At 36.3% G+C, this 19,502-nt stretch overlaps 2 protein-coding genes across 2 annotated transcripts in view; both read left to right on the plus strand.

Moving 5' to 3' along the window:
- The first annotated feature begins 539 nt into the window (after nucleotides 1-539).
- Nucleotides 540-9,778, plus strand: LOC149803141 (uncharacterized). The gene is made up of 2 exons (XM_089952760.1): nucleotides 540-1,017; nucleotides 9,243-9,778. The coding sequence occupies exons 1-2, from the start codon at nucleotides 567-569 to the stop codon at nucleotides 9,488-9,490; spliced, it is 699 nt and encodes a 232-aa protein (XP_089808886.1). The 5' UTR covers nucleotides 540-566; the 3' UTR covers nucleotides 9,491-9,778.
- Nucleotides 9,779-14,507: 4,729 nt separating this feature from the next.
- Nucleotides 14,508-19,502, plus strand: part of LOC149803142 (Golgi apparatus membrane protein TVP23 homolog B-like) — a 42,210-nt gene continuing 37,215 nt past the window's right edge. Inside the window, exon 1 of the mRNA XM_089952763.1 lies at nucleotides 14,508-14,681. Within this exon, the coding sequence (XP_089808889.1) occupies nucleotides 14,605-14,681 (77 nt within the window). The 5' untranslated portion in view covers nucleotides 14,508-14,604. The remainder of the gene's footprint in view (nucleotides 14,682-19,502) is intronic.

A 19,502-nucleotide genomic window follows, 5' to 3' on the forward strand; every position in this document is an offset into this window, starting at 1 on the left:
CATCCAGGTTTCATCTATACTGATAAATATAGGTTTGGTCATGAGCTCTCATTAAGTTATTGAATTTTTAATATCATTGTGGAGGGAACTATCCGTAGCTACCATTAAAACAGGGAAAATGAATTTTGCCAGACTAGACAATATCAGCTATTGTAAATGCAATGAATGAATTTCCAACTACATAAAATGTATATAAAAAAGTTATCGGTTCTTTTTTATACAATTTACCTGAAAGTGAAAATGACCAAGTGGAGCTAGCATCTTTTTGAAAGATGCACATCTGGAGTAAGGCCAAGCTGTATACTCTATAACCCATAGTACCCACATTTATCATACACCAAAATAAAGGGAATTAAAGGTTCTTTGAACTATACATAGGATGTACATGGTCCTTTAAAAAAATAATAGCCAGTATAACCAATGAGGAAAAACGGGGAAATTCTTTTTCTTTAAAATTCTAACCCTCCTATGCAAAATACGAAACTACAGAGCTCCACCTTATGGGGCAGAGTGTGACCTTCAATCTCGCGGAAACGAGATTCCGTGTTCAGCGTGATTTTAGAACGATGCTATCCAAGTCGAACTTTGGAAAAGGTGTATTAATCGTTGTTGCGACTGCAGTCGCGTCTGAAATTGTATACTGGGCGTATTTATTATTCAGGGCAAAGGCCTGGAAGAAATGTGGAGCTAAAAAAGAAACACAGTGTGATAATGTTGTAACTGAAGTGATCTTCTTCCCAGACGATAAGATTGCATGCAAGGCTCATTTTACAAGCGAAGATGGCTGTGAAAATGGCATGTGTAGGTTTACACATGAAGCCAATTCCCTCAGCAGACTTTATGGTTACCTAAAGTCTGCCAAGCTAAGCCTGGATGTATCTGTATTTGTGATCACCTGTGCAGACCTTGCAGACCTTCTGATTGAGGCTCATAAGCGAGGGGTGGTAGTTAGAGTTATCACGGATGATGAGCAAGTAGATATCACTGGTTCACAGATATGGAAATTACGAAGTGCAGGTGATACTATTTAAATAGAAATAAAAAATCAGTTGGAATGATCACCCCCTCCCCCACAGGACGTTCAATTACATGTGAACAACACCCATGTGCAAATAATGTCGCCCCCCCCCCCCCCAGTGCATACAAATCGGAAACACCAAAATACATTCAGAAACTGAAATGCACTAGTATTTACATGTTTTCAGACATGCTTACCGACATTATGATTCATAATTATTTTAATAATGGTAAATTTTGATTGAAGCAGTTTTGATATTTTAAAATATACACAAGCAGCATGAATGGATCAGTATGCAGGTGTTACTTGTTAGGTGAATGTAAAACATATTTTGCGATTTCCCCTCATTTGCGCTTCAGAGACCCACTCATTTTTAATTTGACACCCAGTTTTGATACCAAAGTTTTTTACTCAGTCTGTACCCCAAGTTTTGATGCGAAGGAGATTTTTGGCTCTCAGTCTTGAACCCCTAGGGGTTCCCATGATTGGAAAAGACTTGAGATCATGGTCTTGCAACCATATTTTACTGATCTTTAATGGTACATGTATTTGATTAATCATTTAATTAATTTAAATGTGCTATAAAGAAGTTAGATGTTGTACAGACTTTTTGAAGATCAAACAAATCTGTACGAATTTTGTGACAGCTACTGCTAAACAAATCGAAACCTGAACCTTGAAATATACAACACTGAAGATATATAATATCATGTTGGAAACACTTTTGGGACTTTCACTTACATTAATTTCTGTGTTTATCTTACAAGTTGCTGTTTATCATGCCTGCCAATCAAGTATGACTGAGTTACGTCGTCATTACATGAATTTGCTATAAATACCAGTAGTCAGTAGTAAATAATTCTTGTCAATATCACTTAAAGTTTATTTTTTGATGAGCATAAATCAGGGCTTCAATGTGTACTCTGATATATACACAGAAAATTTGTAAATATTTGAGTTGAAATATCTGCAACTATTACATCACGCCCCACTCCTAAAATGATGCCTTAACCTAATTAATAGTATGAAATGAACCCAGTCTAACAGCCTAGGAGAAATTAGTTCAGCTTCAGATTATGTCAGGTGATAAATATATTTTGATGTACTGGCTGGTTACTTCTTGTTACTGAAGCAGAGGAATATTCTAGAATAACAACAATACTGAGGTATGTCATGTTTGTGTATTGTCACATATGGAGTAGAATCAGTGCCATAATTATATGAATATGTTTTCTATATAGGATAAATATTCTAGGAGTGAAATGATACACCTGTGCTCTGTGTCTATACAATTCATGATACATGGCCTATGACATGATACCTTACAAATATGATCTTGATTGTCTTTCCATCTTTGGGAGGTAGGTGGTGCCCTTTTATGTATGTTGACATACTGGTTGTACTTACAGTATACAGGTTACAGATAGACATATATATATCATATATTTATATGCAATTCTTGTCGAGGTGGCCGAGTGGTCTAAAGCACTGTCCATTACAGATCACTGCCATCTCACCTCTGTCTGCGTGGGTTCAAGTCTTGGATTCAGTCAATGTGGGTATGTGAGAAAGCTTGCCAGTAGCTTCTCGTGGGTCGGTGGTTCTTTCAGGTGTTTTCCCAGGTTCTTGCTCCACCATTAATACTGGCCGCAATGTATAGCCTATCGTGTGCTGAAAAATGGTGTTAAACCATACAAAGAAAAAAAAAAAGGCAATTCTTATCAATGGCAGGACAACAAAAATACTTTCAAACAGACTTCATGTTGGTTGTAGTGAGTTTTATGTAGTGTTTAAGGCCATTTAATGGTGGCTCCATTTAACTCACTTTAGCCACCAGGCCCTTTGTTTTGCATGGCATGAATGGTTTGAAAACATTATTTACCAATTTCATGTCTCACTTTAACTTGGAAGACATCACGATGTTATCTTCAAAACAGAAGAAATAATGCAATTTCCTTGTGCAAAGAAAATCTCATCTAGAACAAATGAGGTTAAATATCAACAAAATCTATCACATTGTAGATGCAAAAGACTGCAGCTGCCACAGGTAGTTGTATTTGTGAAGAAGGAAAACTACTGACAACACCCAGTCCTATTCTGTAATTGTTAAAAATATTTTTTACACAAGATGCCTCCCCCTGAATGAGAGAAGTCAAAGATCCTTCACATTCACAGTAAAGTAAAGCTTCCTTCCGTGAAGAAGGAAATACACTACTTATTGCAAGGTAGCATGTCATGCCCTTGGAAGAAATAGCACTGCACCTTCATGAGTGATGAAAACAAACTAGGCTGTAACATATTTATGTTTCCTGACCGGTCTGATGACCAGACAGCAGTCACTTGGCACAGGTCACTTCATCAAAGTAACTGGTCTGTGTATAGTGACCAGCCACTTTATAATTTTTGAGGACTTTAAACTGGTTATAACTTGGAGGCTTCATAATACAGGGATAGGGATCCAACTGAGATACCCTCTCTTCTCACTCAGCCATCATACACTATACAGGATTGGGAGTCAGTCCAGTAGGGTCCAGACTAGGGAAGGGATCAGATAGGTATCAACCTCCACCATCTTCCTATCATCCCAATGAATAATATGGGATTTGTGGTCCTCCACCTCAGGGTAATTGGTCCTTTGGGCTACTGGACCTGAACTCAGAGTTGATGCAGCAACACATGTCCTATCAAGTGGCATCCACCAGGAAGACTGGAGACAAAGTGTCATCCAGGAAAGGCAAGCAGTTGTGTCTTTATCCTGAAACTTCTAGAACACATAGAACCCATACTCACCATGATGTACATGAAATGGTATAGAGTGCTTCTACATATGTAATTTTTTCCAAAGGAAATAGTGATGCCCAAACACTCTACAGCTCTACATAGTGATGCACTCAACTGCTCTACATAGTGATGCTCAGACACTCAACTGCTCAACATTTTGATGCCTAGACACTCAACTGCTCTACATAGTTATGGACTGAGCTGCTCTATATGGTGATGCTCAGACAATCTACTGCTCTACATAGTGATGCACTCAAGTCATAGCTGCCAACCCTCACGAATTTGGTGTGAATTTCACGACTTTTTCAGCGATTCACGGATTCACGCTGCAAGCCAAAAATTCACGAATTCTCCAATCCTCAATTATTTAAAATCTTTAATAAAATAACCGATTTCCCTTTAAGCGCTAGTCGTGATATTCGCAGTTGCCGAAACGGTCTGGTACTGCTGGTCGCGATATTAGTAGACCTACAGCCGATTAGTACAGTTGGCCCAGTAGCAAGCGTTTTAGCCTATTTTAATCTATATGTATAAGAGTAGTTTTACAAATGCTTTTGAGAGAAACTGGGGCCTAACCGGAATTTTGCTCCGCGCATGCGTCACCAACAATGATTTGAGTTACGGTTCAGCATCACATGTACAATTTTGAAAATGTCTTCACCACTAAGAAAAAATAAGTGTATTACTCAAAAAGTGAAGTTTAATTTGGAATATATAAAAAAATTGGCCGTGCATTCTGCCATTAAACATTGATATTCATCATGCTTTTTGCACTCAGTGTGACATCGCAGAGACAATGTGAGGAAGCATGTTGGTTGCAAAAAACACGTAGAAGTTGGGAAAATTAAGAATTCGCAGATTTCAGCTCCGGAATATTTTAAACAATTGGCAGAAGAAATGCAGGCTACCAACACAAGCATTATTTGTGAGTTTTCTTGTTGAACACAATCTACCTTTATCAGCTGAAGACCATGCTGAACATTTGTTCTGACAAATGTTGCCGGACTTGAAAATCAATTCCAAATTTTCATGTGGAAGGACCAGAAGTGCTGCAGCTCCTGTGCATTCCTCACAGCAACAATGCAAGCGAAAGTGTATTTTCTCTAGTGAGGAAAAGAAGACTTTATGGCCTCCTTAGCTGCAGAAAATTTGTCAGTAATTTTAGTCACCAAGATCAACCAGCCGGCAAAAAGTCTTAACTGTTTAGAAAACAAATTTACGATCAAGCAGTTGAGGAAGTTCAAGTTTGCCACAGTATCATGTCTTGAGAAATAAATATTTCAGCACATATGTAGTGTTTTAGTTTTATATTGCGAACTTGATATAGTGTAGTATTGACAGTCAGAGTGGATGGAGTTATTGTCATGGTATTTTTCATGAATTCTTGTCCAAATTCACGATTTTTTATCCCTAGCTTCACTAATTGTGAGCTTGGAAGGTTGGCAGCTATGACTCAACTGCTCGATATAGTTATGCTCAGACACTCTACTACTCTACTCAGCGATGGACTGAACTCCTTTATATAGTGATGCTCAGACACTCAACTGCTCTATTTAGTGATGTACTCAACTGCTCTATATAGTGATGCCCAAACACTCTACAGCTCTACATAGTGATGGACTGAACCACTCTATATAACGATGCTCAGACACTCAACTGCTCTACTTAGTGATGCACTCAACTGCTCTACATAGTGATGCTCAGACACTCAACTGCTCTATATTTTGATGCCTAGACACTCAACTGCTCTACATAGTGATGCACTCAACTGCTCTATATAGTGATGCTCAGACACTCTACTGCTCTACACATTGATGGACTGAACTGCTCTATATAATGATGCTCAGACACTCTACTGCTCTGCACTGATACCCAGACGCTCTACTGCTCAAAGTGTTTTAGATGATAATGCGTTATCTATCCTTGTTGACTCCAGTAAGTTCAATGTAGAAACATATGACACTTCTGATTAGCCCCACACTTGCAACAGTTGGATTAAGACCAGGAGATCTGGTTTTTTGATAAGGTGGTAAATACAGTTTATTGCCTTCTTCCTGTGGATTTGTGCCTGAAATCATCTGTTGCACAGCTCAAGAAGATCCACTCACAGTCCGATCTCTTTTTCCATCCTTATTCCTCTTCACATCATAGGTTCTCCATCTGCATAGAAACCTATGGTCACTGCCTCTAGCTGCTGGGTATACTCCCAGTAGTGGCCATAAACCTCCCCAATTGCACATAGGTTTGTCCCAAGTGGATATTACAACTGCAGCCTGGGCATGTCTTCCCATTAAAACAACTGAAGCCATTGAGCAGAAAGTCCAGATTCTGGTTACAATAGCTTCCCATGCTGACCTCTTCTCTGCTACTTCATTTAGTATGCTGAAGGAGGCTTCTGTCAAACCAATCACATTACAGCACATGCTGGAAGCTGTGGCCAAGACATCCCAGCATTTGCTCTCTGTTGTGATGGCTTTATTGGTGAAACTTTTACATATCTGCCATGATGTTGCACTTGACTCCTAAAATCTTACTTAACCACAGTAAAGACTTTCTAAGGGCTGTTCCATTGGAAGCTAAGACCCCCTTCAGAAGACCCATCCACACCATGTCTTCATAATATTTGAAGGATCATCAATGTAGATCTTCACAAATGCTCCTGGCCCATCACAACTAGGAAACATTATTGTGAACTGCCCTCAGGGGTCACCTGCTAAATTCTTCAAACAGATGCCATCCAAGTCCAGTGCACAATCTCCAATGAGACCTTGTCAGTCAGTCCTTGGAAGTTGCCAAAGAGTCTCTTGGAGGAAGAAGTTCTCCAATCCACCTTGTTTTCCCAAGGAAGAAGGTGGGAGTTCATCCCTTGAGACCTGCACCTACTTCTGCCTTGCATCCCTCTCCAAAATGTCCTTGTAGATGCTTGTCCAGGCTTCTTTTTGGAGCCTTGATCAAGCATCATGGATGATGGTGGGTCCTTTCTGTTGTCTACCAACTTCAGTTTCAGAAACAAGTTCCTCTATAGAGGACCCCAAATCCGTTCAACTTGGTAAAATTAAGGGAAGAGGTGCACACCTGTTTGCAGCAAGGGTCAGCCTGGAGGGTCCTGACAGATTAGTCTCCTGCATTCTACTCCCAAATTTTCCTGGTCACCAAGAAAAGAGGGAAATTTTGTATTGTAATTGAGCTGACCCTGTTAAACCAGTTTGATCTGCGAAACATTTCAAGCTGGAGACTACTTTCGCAATCTGAAATGCAATGTGACTCAGATTAGGTGGTCTTCATCAACCTTCAGGATGCTTATTTGCACATCCAGATTTTTCCTCCATTGAAAATGCCTCAAGTTTTGCTTGGATCAGGAAGTATTTAAATTCTGGGTTCTGTTGTTCAGAATAATTTTCATATCCAGTCTTCACCTGCATTATGGGACTAATAGCATCCTACCCTCAATTATTTGCAATCCCAATTCTCCAGTATTTTGTAGATTGTCTGATCCACAATGTTCAGGTTCAATCCCTCCAACAAGATCTATTCCATTATTGATCCACAGTGACCCAAACTCGAGGGACGCATGCCCCTTCTCATTGCTTGGAGGTGTGGTACCTCCTCTGCATTTTAGTCACCCACTTTGCCTGTTAGTATGACCTGTGGTGTCATTCTATATGTGAACCAAATGTAATTATTACACTTTGCTCAGTGTAGTTAGATGGCTATAGCAACCTTTGATGTGTAGTGTGCCTGAGAGATCGGTCCTTCTATTTAGTCTCTTTGAGAATTATATACATGATACAGTGTACGTTTATGTGTACTCTGAGACTTGATTATTATAACAGACGTTTATGTGTATTCTGAGACTTGATTATTATGATGTATATATAGTTTTTCTTCTCCAAAATATCAGTGAAGTATAAGCTTTATTACTGTGCTGTAATTAGAATATATGCATGTACTTCATTTACTCGCTTAAAAGTCAAGTCCAGGTACAAAATTTACAGAATATGCTGGCAGATGATGGTCACTTGTTGGGAGTATTTGGTACAAACAGCATAGACCCTGATATGCTGGCACATTATGGGATGGCTGATCAAGGTCAGTATTGTTTGTAGTTTGACTTGACTTGAAAGTGAGTGTAAGTGGTACATGTACAGAGTGTTGAGTTAGCATATGTGATTCAAGGAATATATTTAGATATTGTTTTGTTCTTCTGATTTAAAATTGCATAGATAAAATAAGACGTGCTTTCAGGATAATTTCAGCTTCAAAAGTATAAATGTTTGCATTTATCTGTGCTTTATATATAGATTATTCATTATACCGGTAGTTAAATATTAAATCATAGAGAATTGCACAAACTAAAGTACATGCAATGTTTGCTGTAGTTTTGATAGCAGTTTAACCTGAATAAGTGTAAATGAGTGTCAAATTACTTCATACATGTTTCATTATTCTCCCTTTCCTTGTTGATTGTAATTGTTCTCCCTGATCTCACAACATGTATCAATTTGAGGCAGTGAGTGGTAAAAACGGCTACCTGATACTACTATGTACAAACATGTGCATTGAGCAGTATAAACTGTTTTATAATTCTTGGTTTTCCCCTCTCAGAATGGGTTAAAAGACCAAACAATTGTACAGGGTACTGTTCAATTACAGTATTGGAGCTGAGTTATGAAATAGATGAGCTCATTATTAATTACTCAGAATGCATCTGGAAACTTAAAAGGGGATGGGATGGAGTGGCTTTTGGGATCACATGTTCCATTCTTCAATGGGTCTATAAATTCATCATTTGGAATAGACACGAAGTCCTTGAAAGTTATAATGAAACCATGGTAGATTAGTAGAAAATACGAAGTTCTAATTCTAATGTAAGTGCAGGATAGTAATTCAGAAATTTTTTAAATATGATGGTGTCATTTTTGCTAGAAGCTGGTATGCATCTTCATTCAAAATTTTGAAAAGTGTGTTGTTTTAGGTGAAACTATAAATCTGCAGAGTAGGACAGAAAATGGGGATTTTTTATATACCACAAATGGTTTGAAATATTTTGCACAATTTTTCCTGTCAACAAGATCAAAAGAGTCTCAATCTGGGATCCCTTTTCTAAAACAGTGCAAGTTTTGTCACAGTATTTGTTGTTACATTCTTTTAGTTTATTTGGCATTTTGGGGGAAACTGCCTGTTAGTTGCAGCATACTATATTTTTGAAATCACAGAAGGCAGATTTTGTTTTGGAGCAGGGAAAATATTTTTAAATGCCAAGAAAGTGATGGTGTTGTTTGTATTGACAGAAAATTAAAAAAGTTTTTATATTTTAATTTTATTTAAAAGTACAAAAGATTGAGCTAGAGTATCACTTTTATCAAGAGTGTTAAAATTAGTAACTGAAAGAACTCTTATAAAAATTATGGAATGACAGTGAGATGACTTGTTTCATTTTCAGGTATCGATGTGCGGACTGACCAATCTTCTTATAACATGCATCACAAGTTCGTGGTTGTTGACAAGATGTTGCTTCTTAATGGATCTTTCAACTGGACAAGGCATGCAATCACTGGCAACCAAGAAAATCTTATGATAATCAACAGTTCTAGAATTGTCTCCCTTTACTTGGGAGAATTTGAGAAACTATGGCAAAATTTTGATCCAAGGAATAGAAATGGTGACAGCTTTCAGAAAAGAAACATTTGATTACAAAACTATAAATGTAATTTTGCTTGAAAAATGTATTTTAAATGTTAGAATAAGGAATCCATTAATGTGAGATTTTATGGATTCTGAAGACCCCTGCATTTGAATTCTTTAGGATCCTTAAAAGATGTTAAAGAAATCTGCTTCACAATTCCTACACGTGTGTACATGTGTGTGATAGAGACTTGGCTGGAGAATCAAGACTTGTTGTGATATTCTGTATAATCATGTACTTTGCTTCATCAATTTGTCATTATCATGAATAATAAATGTTCTTGTATTTGTGTTGGTGTGTGTTTGCATTTGTGTGTATTTATGTATGATCAAAGGGGGCCGCAAGGGAGAAGAGTCCTTGACTAATGAGTGACCCTCTATAAATAAATCATTATTATTATTATTATTTTTTTTAGTAAGCAGACTGATAATTATCAAGTTATTCAAAAATGTTTGTGTTGTATTTTATTTCTAATTATATGATGTTTTTTTTATAGATTACATTCATAATGTCCACCATTTAGGTGTCACTGAAACATGTTAGCAACACAAATTACAGGAGACTGATTTGAGTTCTTGGTTTAAGTTCTGTTCATTTCCTTATTTGCTTCAACTTGTATACATGTGTAAATGCTCAACTGTAGTAAACTGAAAAGTCAGTTGACATGACCATGATGTTGAATCTAGCTGTAGCAGTGCAACAGGTGCCCTTAATTCATTAACCCCTGGAGAATTTTTTGTTTTTGCCTGAAATGCGAGTAGGATAGAGATTTTGAGGGCTATTTCTAAATATATCCTAATACATCAACTTCCCAGAGATTTCCCATTAACATAATGCCTAGTTGTGTTAGAAACATCATTTTTCTTTGGCTTTTTTGCTTGCACATGAGCAGAAGGGTAAAAGTTTGAGTTCTTTTTTTTTTTTGTTTGCTTAACAGACCCATCGTTGTAGAGCTACATCTGCCTTTTATAATACCATCCACTTTAGTGTATCTTATGTGACCTTGATGCTACAGAACTCGGCAACAGGATACTAGTAACTACCTCCTGCTGCGTAAACGTGGCACCAGGGGTTATGGAGTTAACAAGGATTTTGGAAATTTTGGTATTAAGCCTACAACAGCAGTAGCATTTAAAGGCACTTGGCACAGTAGGTGCCATGTGGTGCTAGGTCATAAAAGACCGAACACAATAAAAAAAGAACATTCTTTTCTAAAATATCAAAGTAGAGGCACTATAATGGGAAGATAATATAAAAATTAATGCTGGTTTTGGATGATTTTAAAGAAAAATAATTGTTCTTTATGTTTGCTGCTGAAGCTGTTATCACTGTCCACCATAAAGTCTGATTTTACAAGAAAAGATCGACAGCTTTGATTAGCCTTGGAGTGATAGTGAGTTAGTACATAGTTCCAGCATCAATATTTATCTTGGTTAACCACTTAACAGTTGATGTCTCTCATAAAAAGCATGCAGGAAGCAGTTCACTCATCAATTTCCATATTCATATGTACAATACCCAGCTTCGAGGGAAAGATATAGGTATACCATATATAGTCATTAATACAGAAATGATGTTTGCTTGAAACGAGTGAATAACATATTTCAGTGAGTGGGTAAAAATATTTAACTTTTTAACCACAAGAAAAAGGCAAGTATATTTTCAAACAGGACATGTAGATGAGATGTAGCTTGCCGTCCTCGACAAGTTATGAATAATTACAAGTAAATAAATTTCTGTAACTTTGGGAGTTAATCCCACTGTGCTTGTGTATATAGGAGTTATATCGTTTTATGGTCAGAAAGGGTCTGCTAAATATGCCATGATGTATATTAGGTCTAGCATGGACAAATGATGTCATCCGATCCAAAAAATGCTGAACGCATGTTAGTAAAGCATAAAAAATAATGTAGGTCATGGTGATCTTTGGTTATAAGGGTGCATCAGTCACAGAGTTGCATCAAGTTTCATAATTAGACACAAAGCCAAATAAATGAAAGTTTAGCATAAAATTAAAAATAAAGCCATTGAAGCATGAAAAATAGGGCATATAGACAACTTTTTGCAAAAGGAAGCTGAACTTATCAAGATGCATCCACCTGCCATTTTTCCTGAATTCTAGAGGGATAGTATGCATATACGTAGCATTCAAGAACCCACCCACCCCGTGATCTTGAGCTTCATGCTAAACTTAGTTACGGCAGTACAGAATGAAATATATATGATGATGAATCTCTTTGTGGTAAGGGTGTGGCAACAGATATGCATATTATTGTTATTAATTTTATGATTCTAGCATGAAAAGTGCCTGAGAAATGATTCTCAGACATTGTAACCCATGTCAGTGAAGCATAAAATGTGGGACATAATGACCTATTACTGAAATGGGTGTAGTGCTCATCAAGATGATTCATGACGTTTCATGATCTAGATAGAGAGGATGTACTTGGTATATGCAAAACCTATATAGTGATGAGATATTGCAGAAACTTGACCTAAGCCCAAAGGATTTGAAATATACGTCACCATGACCATTTTGGGTATGGGGTATTGTACTAAAAAGTCTATAGTTATCAAGTTTAATTATGGAACAAACAGTAAAAACATCAAATTGGAACAAATTTGGTAAAATGTGGGTCACTGGCCTATTTTTAAGATGAGGGTGCTATACTTGTCAAACTTCAACCTCTTGCCAGGTTTCAGGATTCCAGGTATGATAGTATTATACAGTAGATGACAAATCAATAAGATGATAAGCTAAATTCAAATGCTCAAGAAAATCCAGTAAAATGTAAAATATGGGTTTTTGTTGCAAAAGTGAGTACTAATAGAGATGGATATAATCATTCAGTTTGATGGTTCCAGCATATTCAGAGCTCAAGAAATCAACTTGAAACAAAATTTAACCAGTCAGCATAACAGGAAATACATAGGTCACACTAAACTTCTTTTCTGATTAGGTGTTTTAAACTTGTTAAGATTCATTCAGTCACCAAATTTTCTAAATCTTGAAATAACAGCATGTATACACATTATGAAAAAGTTAATTTGGAGCCAATTGCAAAAATTTAAGCAAAATGTGAAAAATATGTCATAATGAGATTCTTTTGTAGCATGGGTGCATACAAACTGAAATGCATAAAATTGTATGGGTTGGTGATTTTTGAGCTTGAGAAATAAACAGGTAAGACAAAATTTAAACGGGGCCCCGAGTGGTCTAAAGCGCTGTCCGTCACGGATCACTGCCATCTCACCTCTGTCTGCGTGGGTTCGAGTCCAAGGCTCGGAAAATGTGGATATGTGAGAAAGCTTGCCGGTAGCTTCTCGTGGGGCGGTGCTTCTTTCCGGGGTTTTCCCGGTTCTTCCTCCACCATTAATACTGGCCGCCATGTATAGCCTATCTTGTGCTGAAAAATGGCGTTAAACCCTATAACAACAACAACAACAACAACAAAATTTAAACAATGAAAGCCATATTGGATTCACGACTGGTACCATTTACATCTAGAACCAACTAGATCATGAATGAGTGAGTACAATTTCATGGGAATCCACCAAGTAGTTTAAGAAAAGTAGTGATAACAAACTTTTTAACAGACAGATGACCTCCATGAGCTCTTCTGACCAGCATTATAAACCATGCTCTTTATAGTTAAAATGGCAAGATATCTTTAAATTATTTGATATGACTGGTCTTGATTATTAGTTATTGTATTGTTAAAAGTATTTTGTTTACATGTATGCACTGATAGAACAGTTTTGATGAGTGAAATCTCCCTTGTAAAGACTGATTATTACAAGATTACATATCTGAGCATTTATATGAAGGTCATTATTTACTGAGAGCTATTTTTCTTGATTCTATAGTTATTTCTCTTGCATAGACTTGAGAAGATTCCAGAAAGTTTGTACCATTTTGTGTCATTTTATACAGGACTCGTGGAGCTAATGATATAGAAGAATGGGAACCAGTCTAGAAATGGGAGAAGATAAAATAGAGTCTATATGGGTGTGGCTGGCCAGGGTGATAATTAAATAAGATTTTAGAAGAAGAATCTTTTGAGAACTTATTCTATTTGCAACTGAAACCCTACCTGCACCCCGAGACATTGTTTACTTGATTGAATTTCAGTCCTTTTGCACACTCGAGTTTAGAAAACTCATTACTGAAATTGGTTGCTGAGTTATTGGTGAGGAATTGAAAGCACATGTTTCAAAGACATGTAGATTTACTGATAAATTAATGTTCTTTTCATTTTTTAAATTTTCTTGTGTTGCATGTGTGAAGAAAAAATAAGCGATATTTGATCCCATAATTTTATGAATCATTAGATCAGCAATTTTTACATGTAATATATTCAGATATTTATTTAAATATGTAATACGGTGGCATTTAGAAAACCTTCACACTTTTTCTTTCCACATAATTGAGACCCATCCCCCAACAATATGATTAAATGGTTAGTACCTATCTTTTCAACAGTTTCATCTCCATATTTCAAGACATAATTTTTACAAGCTTTGATAAACCCAGGTAATTTTTTATAAAGACCTAGTCTGATAAATCCACCCTGCAGATCTGGGTTGATATTGATGGATGTTATGCCGTAGAATATGTGGCATGACCTAACCCAAAAATCAATATCATCGCAAGTGAAGGGCTGATTTATTGGCCTAGTAAGGGCCTACTTGTTACTATAAAAAGAATAGTTTCTAATAATAAGGCACTTCCATTTGTTTTATATTTTTAGCTTTGTTTTAAATGTTTTAAAACCAGTAATGAGCAATTAGACTTAAAATGTTTGCTTGAGTAACAATACAAGTTTCATACACACCTAAAAGTCTATATTTCATCTTCGGGATTTTTATGATTTTGAACAAGAAATGAAATGTGCGATAACATTCGGAGTTAAGTAAATAATTATACAACACAACTGGAGTTGTAACTATCCTGAAATTTGCACCAGAAGTGCGAATCTGTCAACAGAAAATGGCATTTAGCTAGGAAATAATTTAAGTAGAGCCGATATATGATTTCCGTTTCCGGTTCCAACAAGACAAGATGTTTAACAACTAAACGAAAACTAAAAAAAAGATACAGAAGCGCCTTATTGAAGAAATGGACAACGACGATTATGACGAAACACCTTTAGAGTTCGGAGCTGAAGAGGATCTCGACAGAAATAAAAAACTTAAGTATGAAACGTAGTATCTACAATTTCACTGTGTAGTATATTTTCGATTGTAATTGATAAACAGTTATCATCACACATTCGTTAGAGTCAGGTCTAAATTGGAGTGTCCCATTCGGTTTAATGAAGAGAAATAAGAATTTGCAGTAGCTTAGCCCAAAAAGATTCTATTATACGATGCTTTTTTGTGGAAATTTCTTGTCTCCTAGTATAATCCAACGCTGTATTATTGCGGCAAACGGGATTTTTCGATTAATTTTGCCATTTTTGAACCACAGGTGCTCGACGCGAGCTTGATGTCAAGAAAAAAAACAAAAAAAAACAATCATCTAAAGAAAAAAAATCATACAGAATGACAAAAATACCTTAGAATACCCCCATGACCCGTTCTGACATAGGACCCTCTCTATCGTAATATATGAGAGAAGGTACGGAACTTCCAAATACTTCGTTCCACCCATGAAGTTACGGGCTCTGAAACATGCGATTTTCGCGAAGCTTTTCATTATGGACAATTCTGTGCTCATGTGAAAACCTGTGACAAGAGCGATATGAACAATGTTTTGAACTCTATGGTGCATCCGTTCTTGAATTACAGAACAGCGGTAGATGCAAAAGTAAGTTTTTTGCTTACCATTAACTTGATTCAACTTTAGGAATCCTGTTCCATGCAAGAATTAGACATTGTCTTTTTCACTGCACATACATTGTATACATCTGACTCTTTTTTCAAAATAGGTAAACTATGTGGCACACGCGTCAATGCCGAAATATGACTGGCTCAAAAGGTTATACTTATTATCATAGGAGCATGGAAGTGTCCACAATGAAAAACTTCGCGAAAATTACACGTTTTGGGGCCCGTAACTTGAGTTTGGTACAACGCAGAAAAGTCAATGATGGCTTGATGGATAGAAAAATATCTCAGAAGTAAAACAAGTCATATAGTATGGTCGTATGCCTTTAAAGACGGAAATAGCAGAAGGAAATCGAGGGTCATGGGTGGAGCGAAGTATTTGGAAGTTCCGTACCTTCTCTCTTATATATTATGATAGAGAGGGTCCTATGTCAGAACGGGTCATGGGGGTAATCTAAGGTAATTTTGTCACTCTGTATGATTTTTTCCTTAAGATGATTGTTTTTTTTTTTTAACATCAAGCTTGCGTCGAGCACCTGTGTTTTGGACACGTGCTGTCTAGCGGTTGTTTACAGATGTAAAGCTGTATCCAGTAAGGACACAAATATCTTACAATTTCCTGTAAAATATATACATTTTTAAAAAATATGTTTACATTGAACAAGAATGAATGAACATCACTTTTTTGTAAAGAGCATGCAATTCAGTTGATCTCCGGTCAAACTTGCTATATATACCTGCATCAGGTTTGACTAGGAAATATAATCGGTGTATTTTCTGATACTGATGATTATAGGTCATATAGTGATGGTGATGTACGTGTCCTTACAAGGTGTTGTAATTTCATTCCATGGTAGCCAGTATGGACCAAACTTCACAAAATGTGCCTTATGATTATGTAAATAAGAATACAATAACAGTTAAACGTTCCTGAAATCAGTAATATTTCAATAATGATAATAATAATTTCTTTATTTTTATATATATATATATATATATATATATATATATATATATATATATATATATAATGATTAGTATATATAATGTACTAGGTACTTCAAGTATTGGACTGTACAAATCAATTTCTGAATTGTTTTTTTACTAAGGGATGGTGGTGCTAGGGTCAGCAATGAAACACAGAGATGGTCTGCTGACCAGAAACGCGCATTATTTTTGTTTGCCCTTAGTGGGTTTTGTTTGTTCTGATGCAGGGTAAACAGTAACCATCAATCAGAACTTAGTTTAGCAAAAACAACTTATTCCTTGTGTGACACGGGAAGCATTGGCATCCAGACTCATCTGGGTGTCCATAAATCAAAGTTTGTACAAAGCAACTGAGAAACTTCATCAAAAGTGATTATTAAATGATTAGTAAAGTACGTAAATCATACACGGGGTGCATGTTTGGAATGTCTCTTTTTATGTTGATAGTATATGCAATAAGTGACTGAATGTGCTTACAATATATATATATAATGATTAGTATAAATAAGAATATAGTGAGTGGACAGATTTCAAACTAGATGTCTTCATCACCTTGTGTAAATTTGATCATTTTTATAGAAGGGGAGTGTGTGCTGTCAGAAGTCTTCCTTTTTCACTAAGATTAGCTGTTGCCTCTGCGACAATTTTGCATCTGCAGGAAGTACAATTTAACAGATTTTGTTGGCATTCATCCCGGCTCCCACACTAGGATTTGTTATGTATGAGATTTTTTCTGCTCAAGGAACTCAAGTTATTTTATCAGTTTTGAAGATACATGTATCACCATCACATCTTCCAAGCTAAAGTGCAGACACAAAATTGATAATGAGATGTTTTTAAAGCATTCATGCAGTGCAAAACATGGAGGCCAAGAGGGAACAGCTTGATGTAGCCATACATATTTAATTAAAGTCACTGACAACTAGCAGATAGTCTGGTTGAAAGTATTTTTGTTTTCTTGTCATTGCTGAGAATGGCATGTAAATAGATACTGAATCTATGTCTGTAATCTGCATGCTGGAAATACAACCAGTATGTCAATGCACATAAAAGGGCTCCAACTTTGACTGACAGTCCTTCTCAAGCTGAAAAGACTTTCAAGTTGATAATTGTATTGATAATGTATCATAGGCTGTTTATTGTATAAACTGATGTCCGCGTATTTGGATGCAAATTTGTTTGATTTTTTGCAGAAAATCAATTACCCAGGAGTCTTCCATATGCATGCAATAGCTGGATGGCAAAATCATTGGCTTGCCAGTCCTACTTGAACCACCTACTGAGTGGGAAAATGTGTTGATCAATTGATCATTTTAGCTGTACTATTTACAATGACAGAATTCGGTGGCTGAAAGGCCCCTAGATGTATATGTTGTCATAAGAGTACATCACAAGAACATGATGCAATAGCTGGTGGCAAGTACAAAGACTTCGACTAGCTGCTGAGTGGTGAAAAAATATGTTAATATTTACCATCAGTGGCAGAAAGACCCAGTGTTGTACATGTGGTCATTATAACAGTACATCAAATAAACAAATTTAGCTTTCATTATTGTGTTAGTTTCCTAGTATAGCAAAATAAGTAGTGCATGTAACTTCGAAATCAACACACATTAAGACTTAGAAAATATGTCATTTGGATAAGTATTTTGGGGACAGCAAATTTGCGAAGATTGTAATGAGATTCAAAAGAGTGCTGAAGCTGCTTGAACTGATAGTTCATATAGAACAGTAGATACCATATATGTTGGGACACTGTATTTGTTGGGACACCATAAATAATTTTAAAAGCATTTTTTTGTGTACTGTATGTTCTAGGACAAGTCATTTTTTTTAGTCGTATAGTCGTAAGTTGTGGGACACCTTTTAAATTATTCGAAAATTAAATGTAGAAATATGATCATATTGTCGTTGAAATCATCTGCTTCTCTTCTGGCCTTCATGAATTCATCACATGATTTTATTTTCTCCAAATCTGGGCAACGCTGTGTTGTCAATGTACGTGCATGAAGCACTATATTGTGTCATTTTAAAAATTGTTCCATTGTTTCAATTTGTTTTCAAAATTACAGTGAATACCAGTGAAAAGGAACCAAAGTTTGTTTCCACATATCTCTGACATCTTTGTATAATCCACCAAAAAAAAAGTCTTCACACATGAAAGAATCCAAAGTCAGCTTCTGAGTTGCAATAAAATAACCTTTGTATTGATATTTTTAAAAAAAATGTCTTCAGAGTATCCAAAGTCAGCTTCCAATGTTGGCCAGCTTTGTTATAAAAGTAACATTTGTCTTTGACATCCTGTCAGTAGGTTCAAAGAAGGAGTTTACTGCTCACTGCCAGTTGTGTTTATTCACCACCGGGGCTTCTATGTACTTGGCATCTGTAGTTATAATTAATACAAAGGAGCATTGATATCTGCGGGTAAATAGTAATAATACTTTTTTAACACATGCTGGCAAAAAGATCAATTACACTCAAGTAAATTGTTTTCAAATAATGATTTTTATTTGAGAGATACTGTCATACAGTTGACCTGGATATAATTCGGTTTTGGTTATTTTGCACCTAACACAGTGTCATGCATAAATGGCAGTTGTCTTCAAAACATCAGTTGATTATCTCCCTCTCATTTGAGAAGTCATCTGCTTTTCTTCTGGCCTGCATGAATTCATCACATGATTTTATTTCCTCCAAATATTCTGGGCGATGCTGGGTCCTGGATGTAAATGCATGAAGCACTATATTGTGTCACTTTAAATGCAAGTTGCAAGTAAGCTGTTAGCATGACACAAGTTGCATAGTCTAATGATCTACAAAATCCAGCCTGTTGTGTCTCATCGTCAGTGTATAATTGGCTGAATAACCAGACACAGTAAATGTTTCCTTCTTCCAATACATACTATACAGGTGAAACCATTACCATTTCTTAGAAGTTACAGCATTATTGCATTTGTGGTTTCCTTATTTCTTATTTTTTTAAAAAATGGTAATCTCGTGTTTTATACTGACAATCAGATTGCAAATTAGTTATTGTGGAAATTGAAAATAAGCAAGAGTATTGCCAAAAATTAAGCAGTCCCCTCCTTTCTCCTCTATGTGAGATATCTATCAACCCCAACCCCTCAAATAAAACCTCTGCTGAAATGTTCAGCATGACAACTGTACTGGTCAGTGGTACATGTATTTGATGCATCATTT

The sequence above is a fragment of the Sinohyriopsis cumingii genome, chromosome 3, assembly GCF_028554795.1.
Source record: "Sinohyriopsis cumingii isolate HCF-2022 chromosome 3, ASM2855479v2, whole genome shotgun sequence".
Classification (NCBI taxonomy): domain Eukaryota; kingdom Metazoa; phylum Mollusca; class Bivalvia; order Unionida; family Unionidae; genus Sinohyriopsis; species Sinohyriopsis cumingii.